General features: G+C 40.7%; 1 protein-coding gene across 7 annotated transcripts in view; it reads left to right on the top strand.

Annotated features, from left to right (window-relative positions):
- The window catches only part of GTF2I (general transcription factor IIi), a 78,415-nt gene that overhangs the window by 9,088 nt on the left and 56,943 nt on the right, over positions 1–12,384 (top strand). For 6 of the 7 annotated variants that reach the window (XM_074845607.1, XM_074845611.1, XM_074845605.1 and 3 more), the window contains 2 exons: positions 2,291–2,396; positions 3,773–3,911. In XM_074845607.1, the coding sequence (XP_074701708.1) occupies positions 2,298–2,396; positions 3,773–3,911 (238 nt within the window). In that variant the 5' untranslated portion in view covers positions 2,291–2,297. Of the gene's footprint in view, positions 1–2,290; positions 2,397–3,772; positions 3,912–11,326; positions 11,488–12,384 lie in introns of those variants that run through there. The other variant, XM_074845612.1, reaches the window with a different exon arrangement.

Here is a 12,384-nt window from a genome sequence, read left to right as displayed (position 1 = left end):
ATGTTATTAGAAGATCCAAATGTGACTCCAAGATACGGAGGCTGTGGCCTCATGTACAGCAGCAAGGTAGCTTAGGGTGTGCTGTCCTCTCTGAGCCAGGACAACTGTGGGGCTGTACAGTGAATCAAACTGGGACCCAGTCCAGTGGAGCACTTCTCCTCCCCGTTCCCTGGACCAGCTCCCTGACTTGACTGTGTATCTGTGGATCAGAAACCACCTTCCAGGGACAGGAACAATTCTGCATGGGGGAGACAGCCTGAGCTGGCACTTCTCTGATGTGCTTGTGCATCCACAGCCTTTAAATAATCGCTAGAATTTCCTTGGTCTGTTTTCTGGACAAGGTACCTCTGCAAAGTAGAAAATAAGTTTACTCTTGTTTTGACACAGTGTGATTTTTTTTTTTTTTTTTTTTTTTTTTTCCCCCCCACATAGAATGGGGTAAGTGCATATGTTCATGCCACTGCTAGCTTGGGAGGTGTTGAACTGATGCAGAACAACTGCATCAGACAGTGAGTAGACATGGGAGAAAGGGGAAATGTGCAGTTATGTTCTATTTAATCTTTAATATTGGATTGTTAAGATACTGTTTTAAAAAGTCCAAAAGCTATCATGTTTAAAATCACTGTCAGCATCCCAGCCCTAAGGGAGTTCCAAAGATGAGCTTGGAAACTATTGGGTATCAAAAATCATGGCTCAGTGAAGATTAATTTATCACATCAAAATCTCCCTTTTCCCTCTGATATTCCACAAACAATAAGATGCCCCTCTTCCTCTGGAGGATAACCCCATCAGCCTCTGCCTCCCCATCTCCAGCTGACCCTCTCTTGGGTCACTGAAGCAATCAACATCGTTCAACAGCTGTTATCCCTTATATTCATTCTTGCAGTTTAGCTCCTTTTCCGGACCTGACAAAGGACCTGTTTGCCTACTCCTCAGTGTAGCAGGTGCTGGTGTTCAAACCTCTCATTATCTGCATGTCGAGCAGCTGCTGACTATGCAACTGCCAGTTTATCTATAACATGGTTTTAAAGCTGTTTAAACCTTGCTGGCCTGTGTCTGCAGAGCCAGAAGGCTGCTGGATGGCTGTTGTGAGCTTGCAGTATCGCTAGCTTCCCCCTGCCCCCCCCTCCAGTTTGTAGTCTGAAGTGCTCTAAATCCTACAAAAAGAACAACACTGTGCCATTTTTTGCAATGTAAGCATGTATTATCACATGCAATGGTTACTTGTGCTGCCCTGACCTGTCTGTGCACCTAATAGGATGCATGTCACCTTTGGAAACTTGAGCCACATCATGTGTCCAGGTTCTACAGGAGCAGCAAGCTGTCTCATCAAGCTATTATGAAATGTCTCGTTTATCTGAGCTATCTTGACTTTTGTGGTGATTTTTCTCAAGACTTGCACATGGAGTTGTAACAGCTAAATCTCTACCAGTTCTCTCCTCCTCCAGGCATGTCAGGTTATTGCTTTAGATATGTGTAAACATAACAAGTTGCAGTGCTCCGATAGAAAAATGTGCTCTTAGCAGCTGCTGAAACTTCATTCTCGATATATTCATGCTTGTATAGACAGTTCTGCCAGCAGAAGCATAAACAAGTTCTGATTATTACTTATGTCTTAAAGTTGAAAGTCTCCTGAATGACATACAGAAAATAGGTTTAAATCTCTTTTTTGTGTCACTACTGAAATTCAGTTTTTAATTTTAGCACCTTAATTGGGACTACTTAGCTTTGGAGTTAATCCTACAGCTGAAGAATATGTGAATAAAAATGTCACATTCTGGTTATTGATACTGTAGTCTCTGAGGCCATGATTTTGGGGCAGGGTGGTGGTGGTGGTTTGTTTTGAGCTAGGCCATGATAATTACAGGAAGGATTGTTCTAATACTTGTGTCGTAACTATAATTTGCTATTTTTTTTCTGTACGTTAATGCCAGTGGGTTTTTTTGCTGTATTTATCTAGACTGCTGGAGTTGCAAACATGCTTATAAAGGAAAATTGATGTAAATTCAGCTAACCAATTAATACGCGTCTTTCTAGAATCAAAGGGTTTGTGGTCTAGTCATGGCACAACATTTTAACTTTTGAGTGTTTAGCTTCAGCTTTAGAAGAAACAGCAGGAAGCATGAAAGAGTGAACACTTCCTCCTGTTAATTTACCTGTATATTTACTTGACTGTGTATGTGTGTGGTGGGGTGTGTTTTGGGATATTTTTTTTTCTTGCATGGGAGAGGTTTTTGTTTTCTTGTGCTGCTGTGCGTATCTGAACACGTTTTTTAATTTCATTTTATAGCAGGAAAATGGCCCAAACTACCACACCAGCAACGTCCATCCGTGATGAGGACTGCTCTGAAAGAAGGATGGTGGTTACATTCCTCATGTCAGCACTTGAGTCAATGGTTAGTAGAGACGTTAAGCAGCTGCATCAATACTCTGCCTTGGCATGTGCAGGATTACACCTACACATTGCCTCCTGCTGGGGAGCAGGAAAGCTGTAATGTTTTATTGTTACCTTATTGCCTGCTGTCCAACCAACTGTAACTCTGTTTGCTTGTGGAAAATCGTACTAACAGTTGTCTTAATCATTTTGTTTCTTGTTGTGGTGTGGTTGTTTTAAAAATTTTGTTAAATAAACAAATGGGAAATATTTCTTGATTGCTCAGGTAGAGTGTGGTTGAAAGGCAAGAGTATGTTCTGGTCTTTGTCATCTGTAATATAGAGTGAAGAAACAGTTTGGAGGCTAATGCCTTGTCCTCAGCTGCTGTACCAATTCAACAAAACTTGTTCAGGAAATACTTCTTTTTTTTAAGTTGGCATATCACCTGTTTTGTAGAAGTTATTTAATCATTGTGTGGTGGGGCTTAAGGTTGGCCAGGGCTGTGAGTGGAAATGTCTGTCACGTTTCCTTAAAGTTGAGGCACTGTCAAAGATTTGGCTCCTTAAAATTGTTTTCTTAAATGATAAGCAAGACCAAAAATTTTTCTTTTTGTCAATGAAGCTTTGAATGGGATGATTATAAAAGAATTGATTACAAGCCTCTTTTCCCGATGGGTGTATTTGGTTCTAAAGGCTTTGTGTCACTTTTTCCTCTCATGCTGCAGTTGGTGTTTTTATAGGTTGCAGCAAACTCTGATCTTCTGAGTTCCTAGGAAAAATCGACTCTTTGTGATCACTTTTTGATGATCTCACTAATTTTCTTAGTATCTTTGCTCTTTCCTTGAACTGTAGGCTTCCTGCCTTACTACTTTGTGAGAAATTTCTCCCAGCAGAACACACGTAGGTGTTCACAGGAAGGAGGAATTCACCTGAGCACAGCAGACAGGACAGGGCAGACTGCAGGCAGCCTTTCTGCTTGCAACCACACCTTTTTGAACAGAACATGATGTGTGATAAGTGTGCTGTGAATGAACAAAACTCCTGTATGCTCTGCTGAAAGTTGGAGTAAGACACTCAGTATGATTATCTAACAGGGAAGTGATAATTTCACATGGATTGATGTCATAAATCATTTTAATTAAAAACAGGGCAATCTCTGAGTCTAGACAAGGCCTTAATTTCACTAACGCATCTACAGTGCTTTTAAGGTTCCTGGTGAAAAGCACTCCAGATGTTTAAATTATTCTTTGCTAATGGCTGATGTTATGTTACTCGCAGTACCTTTTGAAGGGTGGATGCTGGCAGCAGAAGTAATAACTGTTTTACATAATACCACATACATTTCTATTAACTGTACTCTTAACTATGGTAATAAAAGCTTTTTGTTTTTTCTTTTTAGTGTAAAGAACTTGCCAAGTCCAAGGCAGAAGTTGCCTGTATTGCTGTATATGACACAGATGTGTTTGTAGTTGGAACTGAGAGAGGAAGAGCCTTCGTCAATTCTAGGAAAGATTTTCAGAAGGATTTTGTTAAGTACTGTAAGTTTCAACATTGTATTTTTTTGTATTTCACAAGCTACTTAATGTGTATTGCATACTACTAACAACTTTGGGGAGCAAAATTCTTAATATCATGGCTACAGGCTATAGTTACATTGGCTATGGCAAAACCAGCTGCTTAAGAACATAAAAATGATCAGTAACAGTGGTATTGTTTGGAGTGTTATTTCAACTGTGGCTGGAAATGTTCATTTTTTCTTAGATAATGTGAAAAACTAGTACAATAAGAAGTATTAGACTGTCCACCCTCACAAAACATTTCCTAGTGCATGTTAGGTTTTCTTTGTATCCCCTCCTCCAAGTCTTTTTTTTTTTTTTTCCCACTTGTAAAGGCTGGGCGGGACATTGAACAGGTAGTGGACTACTTCTGTCAGCTCCGATGGTCCTGGTCTTCAGATCACTTCATGCCTTATTAAAGCAGATGCACATTTTTGACAAGATACTGTTTTTTTATGTAGCTTTTTAATATCACATATAATATTCTGTCATAAGTAGACAGAAATATATATCTATACCATAATGACTTAAAACTACATCTGCATTACTTTTGTACTCTTAAGTACATCCAGAGTGTGGTTTGGGTTTAATTTCATTTTTATGGTAAAACAGTAGCACTTTTGTGTTCACAAAATATGATCCACTGAGTACAGGACAGTAGTTCTAAGAGTTTGGTTTCAAAAGATTCAGTGACTCTTTGGGGGAGCATTGATATGCTCATTTAGGAAAGTGTTGATGAACACCGCTTAATCAGTAACAAAATGTACATTTGCCTGCCTAGGGAAAGGGAGAAGATGGAGATCAAGAGGAGAGGTATGAGAGAAGAATCAGTGTGTGTGGAGAGTTTAAAAGCAACAGCTGTAAAATGTTCTGGCTTGACTAATTAAATACTGCTTGGAAAGCAACTATGTTTAATCTGTAGCAGGAACATTTGCTCCTAAAAATGCTTTTGCTGCTAGCTAAAATTCTCCTGGTCATTTGTTCGTGGTGGGGGTCTGGATTTTTGCCACTGTCCTAATCGCTTGGACAGGGACTTTCTGTGTGCATATCTATTGTAAGGAAAGTCACCACAATGTTGCATTTTAACAGATAACTGATACCAAAATGCAGAATTACAACGTCAATGAGGAATCAAGTATAGGATGAATCAGTTCCTTTTTTATCTTTTACAGGAGCAGTCGTCTGATACTGGTATTTATGAAAACGAGCTGAATAATGGGGGGAGTTTAGTTTTTCACCTGACTTTTCTTGTTGTTGTTTCTTAAAGTGCTTCCCTGAGGTCCTTTGTTTTATTGCCAGTACAGTGGTATCATGGTCCCTGATATACTGGGCACATCCATTGGTAGGGAGTCTGAAACAACTGGGATTTGATGTTTGATCTCCCTGGCTAGGTCTGTATTTCTGGTTCTGTACTGTGGGAAGCACTGGCTTCTCATCCGTGCTTGTGTTTGACTGTATCAGACGTGGTTTCTGTAGATACGTGCAGTTGTTTTAATCTAACATTAGTTCTGATAATCCTGCTCCTTTGCTTTATTCCAGTTACAAGGTGTTTTACAAGGTGTTTTACAAGATGATAGTGGTTTTGTTCTGTCAGGCTGACGAGATTAAACAATATCCACTTTGAAAACAGTGTTTTCCTTATGATTCTTGCAGAACATCGTGGTGCAAGATCTGTGTGAATAAAGCCAACTAACCTCAGTCACTGCTTTCATGGTTTCACTAAGTGCATATCCCCCATACTTTCTGGGGAGTTTTGATGCTGGGGGTAGTTCTCTCCTGTTGCTGACAAAGATGTTGATAATTCCAGAAAACTTGACTTCAGAACATCAGCTTTTAAGAATAGCATTACATATTCCTGGCGGTGATGATTCCATCACTGCCTTTGACAACTTTGAAGTCTTGACAAAGTTTATAGTGTAGTATCTTTTGATCTAAAACTTAGACCTGTGGAGGCAACAGTTCTTTTCCCCTAGCACCTTGTTTCTTCAGTTAAATATGAAAGCTAGCAATAGACAACGTTAGTTGCAACTGTAGTAGGTGTTTTGGAAAAATCCAGGAAGGCCACAGTTCTGTGTATTTTTAATAAGTTAGAGTTGGGCCCTTTTCGTTCCTTTATGATTAATAAAGGCTCCCAAGAGATTCTTACATTGCTGTTAGAATTAAACCTTTTAAAATTCAGCTGTGATATCAGTCTTTGGAGCACATGGTGCTGACAATATTGAGAACTACCTCTCCACTTGTGTGGGTCTCTTAATTTTTCTTTAAGTATGGAAACAGAAGTGTAGTTACTAAGCATTCCTCTGGTTATGTCTGACTGTTGTGACAAGCCAGCATGTGTCTTCAGTCTTTACTTCCACTTTTCCCACAGCTCCTCTGTATAGTTTGAGTAAATATGAAGAGTTTTAGGAATTTGGAGGTTTTAAACCTGCTGCTTATTTTTAGGAATAAGTATAATTTAGTGGGTTAAATTGATGAAATATAAGGTTTGTGAAGAAAGTAGCATGTACACTTTCTAGCAGTATAGGCTGATAAAAATAACAGCGGTTCAGTGAAAGCAGCACTGGAGTTTGGTTTCCTGTGGCTTTCATTCATAACGACTTTCACCCACGTGGGTTCCCTAACACCTAACTGCAGGGGAAGGAGGAGCCCTGTGCATATCTCATGTACCTTGTTGCCGTAAGAAAATGCGTTAGAAACAAATTATAGCAATGCTTTTTTAATGTTAGTATGGGTTGTGTAGTGAGTGTTGAGGAACCAGTCAACAGGCATTAATTATTTAAAGTCAAGTCAGATAATATATTCCTCTGAACTGTGCTTAATTAAGATGGCTGTGAGCCTGATGTTACAGTGAAATGGTATGTTTCGATCAATGTAGGACTGCATGTGCTTGTAAGCATAACAGGTAACTTAGGTAACCTGCAGTGTCTGTTATTCTAAGCCTGTGTAAGTTTAAATTGTACATAAAAAAAAGTATATTCTTCGAGTGCCTACACATATTCAGAATATGGACAAGCATGGATGCTTGTGCACTGTAAGCAGTCAAGATCATATACATCTTGCCCTGCCAGTACCTCTTTGTTTTAGCTGCTGTTCCCTGCTGAAGTGTATTGCGTGGTCCCTAGTTCCTCTTGGATGGCCTTGGCAAGGTGAAGTGGCTCCTTGCTCTCTGGATTGCTGCGGAGTTGTGGGTTATCAGCCATCTTGAACAGAAGACTTATTCCTGGGGTGTCTCAAGAATGCTGTTCCCTTCACGTATTCATCTTTGATCTTGGCAGTTTCCCTTGAGGTTTGGTCAGGGTTTGATATCAGCTCTGTGGAATTCATTCTCACTTGAATGGAGCTGGAGGTAGTTTATAAAACACACAAACAAAAAGCCAGAAGAGGCCTCATCCCCAGGTTGTATTTGCCTGTCAGAAGTGAACTTTCAGAAGAGCTCCCTGACTCAGAAACACCTTTTTGGTCACCTGCTCTGGACTTTGAAAAAGATTTACCCAGCACTATGTGTTCCATCCCATCTGCCAAGTTGCTGATTGTTCTCCAAGAATCCTGGTTGCCTCTACTAGCGTTTCCACTGGTACCGGCTGTTGCACCATCGGTATGTAGGTCACACAGAAGCATAATCTTGCTAGTTCTGCAACTTTGTCAGCTCTCCCAGTCATGCTGCTTTTTCCTTTGGTGCCAGGGCTCTGAGCTCACTTGCCTGAGATGAGGCCATCTTACATCTGTAGACTGTTCATCTTGGATGATAGGCCCTTTATTTTTAGGAACCTTTTTTTTTCATTCAGGTGGCCTCGGGTTTCCATGCTGATCTTAACAATGCATCTGGTGTGGGCCAGAGTTTGGCTTCGAGTCCTGCTAGAGACTTTGGCCCAGCGTCTTTCACTCCTCTTACCTGTACCTCCATGTCCATCCAGCCACAGATTGCAAGAAGCCCTTGTAGCTTCAAGAATGCTCAGAACGTGAGTGTTTTTAATGGGCACAGCTGTTCCTCTTGCTTGTGGTGAATGAATGGCACATGATGCTCCAAAGATCTTATGGGAAGGATTGCTCAGCTTTGACTCTTCAGTATTTTTGGTGTGTGGATTACTGTTCCCTTTTGGATATCATCCATCAAGTAAAATGACTCTTCCCATAAACTAGGTTACTGTGGACCTGCTTGAAGATCTGTGGCTGGGCTTCTCTCTCATTGAATCCTTCTGGCCTTCGAGCAAATAGAAGTATCAGGTTTTCTGGAGAATTCTTTTCTGACGTTGTACTCCCTTATCTCTTTGACTCTCTAATGCTTCAGCAGTTTACAGGGGGGATGGAAAAAAACAAACAAACCCAGAAACCTGAAAGGCTAGATCTTACTGGTTTAAAAAACAAAACAAACTCAAAACTGGACAAGTCTCTAACTAGATTGGTCACTGTTGGACTACTTCGGCCTGCTGTAATTTCCATCTGAATCCCTGACATTGGCATTTCTGGGCTTGTAGTAGCCTGTCTGTATAGTTTAGCGAGACTACTCTCCATCTCTGGGTGAAGTTACACCATGTCTAGTGTCTTGCTATGGTAGCTGCCAGCTTCCTACTCCATACCTGTAATTACAGCTATGCAGTGACTGTCCTCACTTCAGGTTTTGGCTTCCACAGAAGCTGCTGTTCACTGTGCAGGAATTCTCTGGAGAATGAGCTTTTTAGCTTAATATCTAAGAAGGTTTCAAATGCACGAGAAGATTGTAGAGCAATCCTTTGGTCTTTAAGGATGTGCAAGTGGGATTCTGAGTAGTCAGTCTGTACATCACACCTACACTGGAGAGCATCAGTCTACTTCATCCCTGGCTGTGTGTCCCCACAGGCTGGAGGATGCCTGTGTGGGATTAAGGCAAATCTGTTACTGCCTAGACCTTGTTTTCCAGGCAGCATCTTCCCAGCTATGCCAAAGAGGTGCAACTCACTTCTTTCTTTGCTTTCTGCGTTCCCTTCAGTGGCAGAATTTTGATCTGTTTCTAGGGATTTTCCTCATGAAATCTTACTCTTGCAGTTCTCTGAGTGACAGAACTAGTTTTTCCTTACATTAAATGTTAATGTTTAAAATATGACTGCCCAGGATGAAGCTACCCAGATGTTCCAAGAGAGTGTTTTGTATCTCTAGCTGTGATACTGCAGCACAGCAGAAGTGCTGTCAGTGAACACAGTGCGCTGTGCCTGGGATGGGGGCTGTTTGATGGTATCACGTACACCGTGCGGAGATCCTGGACAGCTGGAAGGTGATCTGAACACTGGATACGCTGTCATCAGAAGTGATGGCTTTGCTCACTTCAAGAGATCTCACCAGCAGTGAATACGAGCTCTGTGGTTGCTGTTCGCATGAGGACTTTCCTACAGAGGAATTTGTGGCACTGGCTGGAGTCATCCCCTATGGAAGAGTGCATATGGACACCACAACCCTAAAGTCCGACTGTTTGAAGGCAGCAGCGTCTTTTGTTTGTTTGCCTGTCATTATCTGCCTTACACTGTTTCTTACTGACAAGAGGTGCACGCGCTCCAAATTGCCTAATACGTTTTTTCAGCCTAGCTAGTATTTTGTGAAATAAAATAGTCAATACTTCTCTTGCAGTTGAGGTTTAAAAAAATGTTAGTATTCTCCATTGCATCACCACAGGTGTGCAATTAGTTCTAATATTGGCAATAATAAAAGCAATGCTAGTAACAGGGCCAGATCTACAAAGCAACTGAGGTACCTAAAAATCTAGAGCAAAGCTTCTGAAAATCTCTGTGACATCTACCTCTAGGCATCTAAATAGCTCATAAATCAGTATTTTTGTCTTGAACTGTGTTCTCTTTGAAGGTGACTATGTCCAAAAAGCATGATGTAGAAATACATGACTTCAGTATTTTTTTTAACCAAAGTTCAGTAAAGTGTATAGCGTATTGGTATAAACATGCTGAAGCTCTGATTGCATGTCTTGCTGCTTTCTTTAATTTTTCTAATGGATGAAGCTATTTACATGTTTGATTCTGTCTGTGTATTTCACTATAAGCAATGCTGAACAGACTGTGATATTGCAAGCCTGAGAGCATCATGCACAGAGCTTGTGTTTAGAAGATGATAGGTGGGAGTCAAGCTACAGTAATGTGAATATTTTTATTAACTCAGTAGCTCTGGGTTAATTTTAGACTTGTGCTTTAAAATATCTTTGATTAAATCTGCTGAGATATAACCCCTGATACTGCAGCTTGCTAGTTAGTGTGTGTACTGTACTGCTGATCTGGACGTAGTCCTTTTATGGTACTTTATTTGGATGCTCCAGTAATGATGTAAATAACGTATTAATACAGTTGACTTGCTTCTTCCTTACTATTGTGATTACCTCTGATTATATTCTGTATATCTTACTTGTCATGCCTGTAATAATTCAGAAGCAGTATCTAAACAGGGTGTTCAGCTTTTCAGCTCTAAAGCAGAATGTCTCAGACTTGAAACTGAGTACAGACCAAATTCCCTGACCTGTATGGAAGCAGCCTAATACCTTTTTAGGATTACTCTAATAACAGAGGTTATTAGTGGGCCTAACTGCAATTGATTGTGTGTTTGTCCTCGTTATAATATCTAAAGGACAATCTTCATCATCATCTTTGTCTCTGATTATGTGCTATGCTATTACAGTGAAAATACCATTCTGTAACTAGCTGACATCTTTTTATGTTGCTCAGAGGCTAATCCCTTGACACTAATGCAGCTAGTTTAAAAATACCAGTTCTTTTTGATGATGATGTGCCAGTGTGGAAACTGGTTTCCCACAGTCATTTTCTTTGGCCCTAAACTATTATGTGGCCAGCTGAGACTTCTGTGGCTTTTGCTGCTCCTGAAGGTACAGAATATTTTGGAAGAGAAAGGAGTCATTAAATCGTAGACATAAATAGTAAATGAAAGAAAAACAGTAAGAGCCAGACAAAGGATTAATCTTGACAAAACACTCATGGAGTTGCATGTATGCCATCAGTAATCTGTTACCAATTTTAAATGCAAATGAGGGGCTGTATCTATGATTCCTGCTTTAGCTTTGGTCTTTCAGTGCACTTCAAAATGAGTACACTTTACAGAATCCAAGAAAAAAACATGTTGCTTTTTAAAGCTGTGACTGTCAGGATGCTCTCCTATTGCCAAGCCAGAGCTGGTTTACACTTCTGTAACTCTCAACCTCTTTTTTCATGCCAGAGTTCCTTCCAGCTATTTGGGAGGGGCCTCTGTAATACAGCCTCTGCTAAATGCTTATTCTGTTTCAGTATCTGCTGGAACAAGCTCTTCCCAGTCACTTCTAATGGGAACTTACTCAGCTGTGGCTCTCGGTTGTGTTCCTGAGTTTTTACATCCCTTCTTGCAGCGGATGGCTTGGAATAGCTTGCACTTCTCCAAATTGTAAGACCAGAAGAGATAGATGGCTGCTCCTGGCCACACTGACTGTAGCATCACCACTTCCCAGACTGGTTGCGCTGGCAAACATGATGTATTTACTCCTACCATGTCTGTCACTTGGGAGTGAAGACCTGGCATCTCTGCTAGTGGAAGGGATCATGTGAGTGTTCCCTTGTCCATTTTACATTACATGAACCAGATTGCATCGTGCCTGTTTAGTGATGTGTTAATGCTAACCTGGCCGGCCCTGCCTGGGGTTAATCAGGGAGCAGTTTTGTGATCCTTTCTGCTTGGGAGAATTGTGGCATGGTAACTGCTGGCTTCCTCTTGTGTATCTCCTTTCCTGTTCTGCAGCTCTCTGTGCACGATGGTCTTCTGCATTTGTGCCCAGGCCTTTGTATGACTAAATACTTTGCACTGTGGGTTAGTTGTGGGGGTCCCCATCTCCGTAGAATGCTACAAAGATGTCTGCAGTACCCTGATTGCTAAAGCTTATAGGATATCTTTGTTTATTTAATGAAAAGCATGAAGCTTCAGATGTTCCTGCTGGAAAGCTAGGACACTGCTACATACATTGTGGCTGCCTGCAGCACTCTGGGCTTCTGCTTTCTCAGTCTCTTGAAGTATTTACATCGTACTGTGTTTATTGGAAGCACTAGTTCATATTTTGCATCTGTTTCTGCCCCACCTCTAGTTTTTGGGGGAGTTTTTCTGTTGCGGTTGTAACTGCTTGATGAATTAACTGAACTGTGTCCATTCTTGGAATCCCCAAGAGCTATTTTGATTTAAGTTTCAATCACTTTCTATTTTGTATTTGCAGAATGTAGCTGTGAGTTAAAGCATCTACCCTTAAAGACTTGATCAGTTTATTCCTAACAAATCACGTGCTTAGGAATTAGGTTAAAGATAACATTCCTAGCACTCACCAAACAGTTGCAGTGGCAAGTAATAAAAACAAAATTCAAAGCAATCATCCCTGTCTTTCTTGCTTTGAGCTGCTTTTTTTTGCCATTGCTGTTTCCATTTGAGCTAACTTAAGTGGTTCAGCTTACAGTCC

The sequence above is a fragment of the Strix aluco genome, chromosome 19 (assembly GCF_031877795.1).
Source record: "Strix aluco isolate bStrAlu1 chromosome 19, bStrAlu1.hap1, whole genome shotgun sequence".
In the NCBI taxonomy this organism is placed as follows: Eukaryota; Metazoa; Chordata; class Aves; order Strigiformes; family Strigidae; genus Strix; species Strix aluco.
The sequence above is the reverse complement of the archived record's forward strand: the minus strand, read 5'-3'. Positions and strand labels throughout refer to the sequence as shown.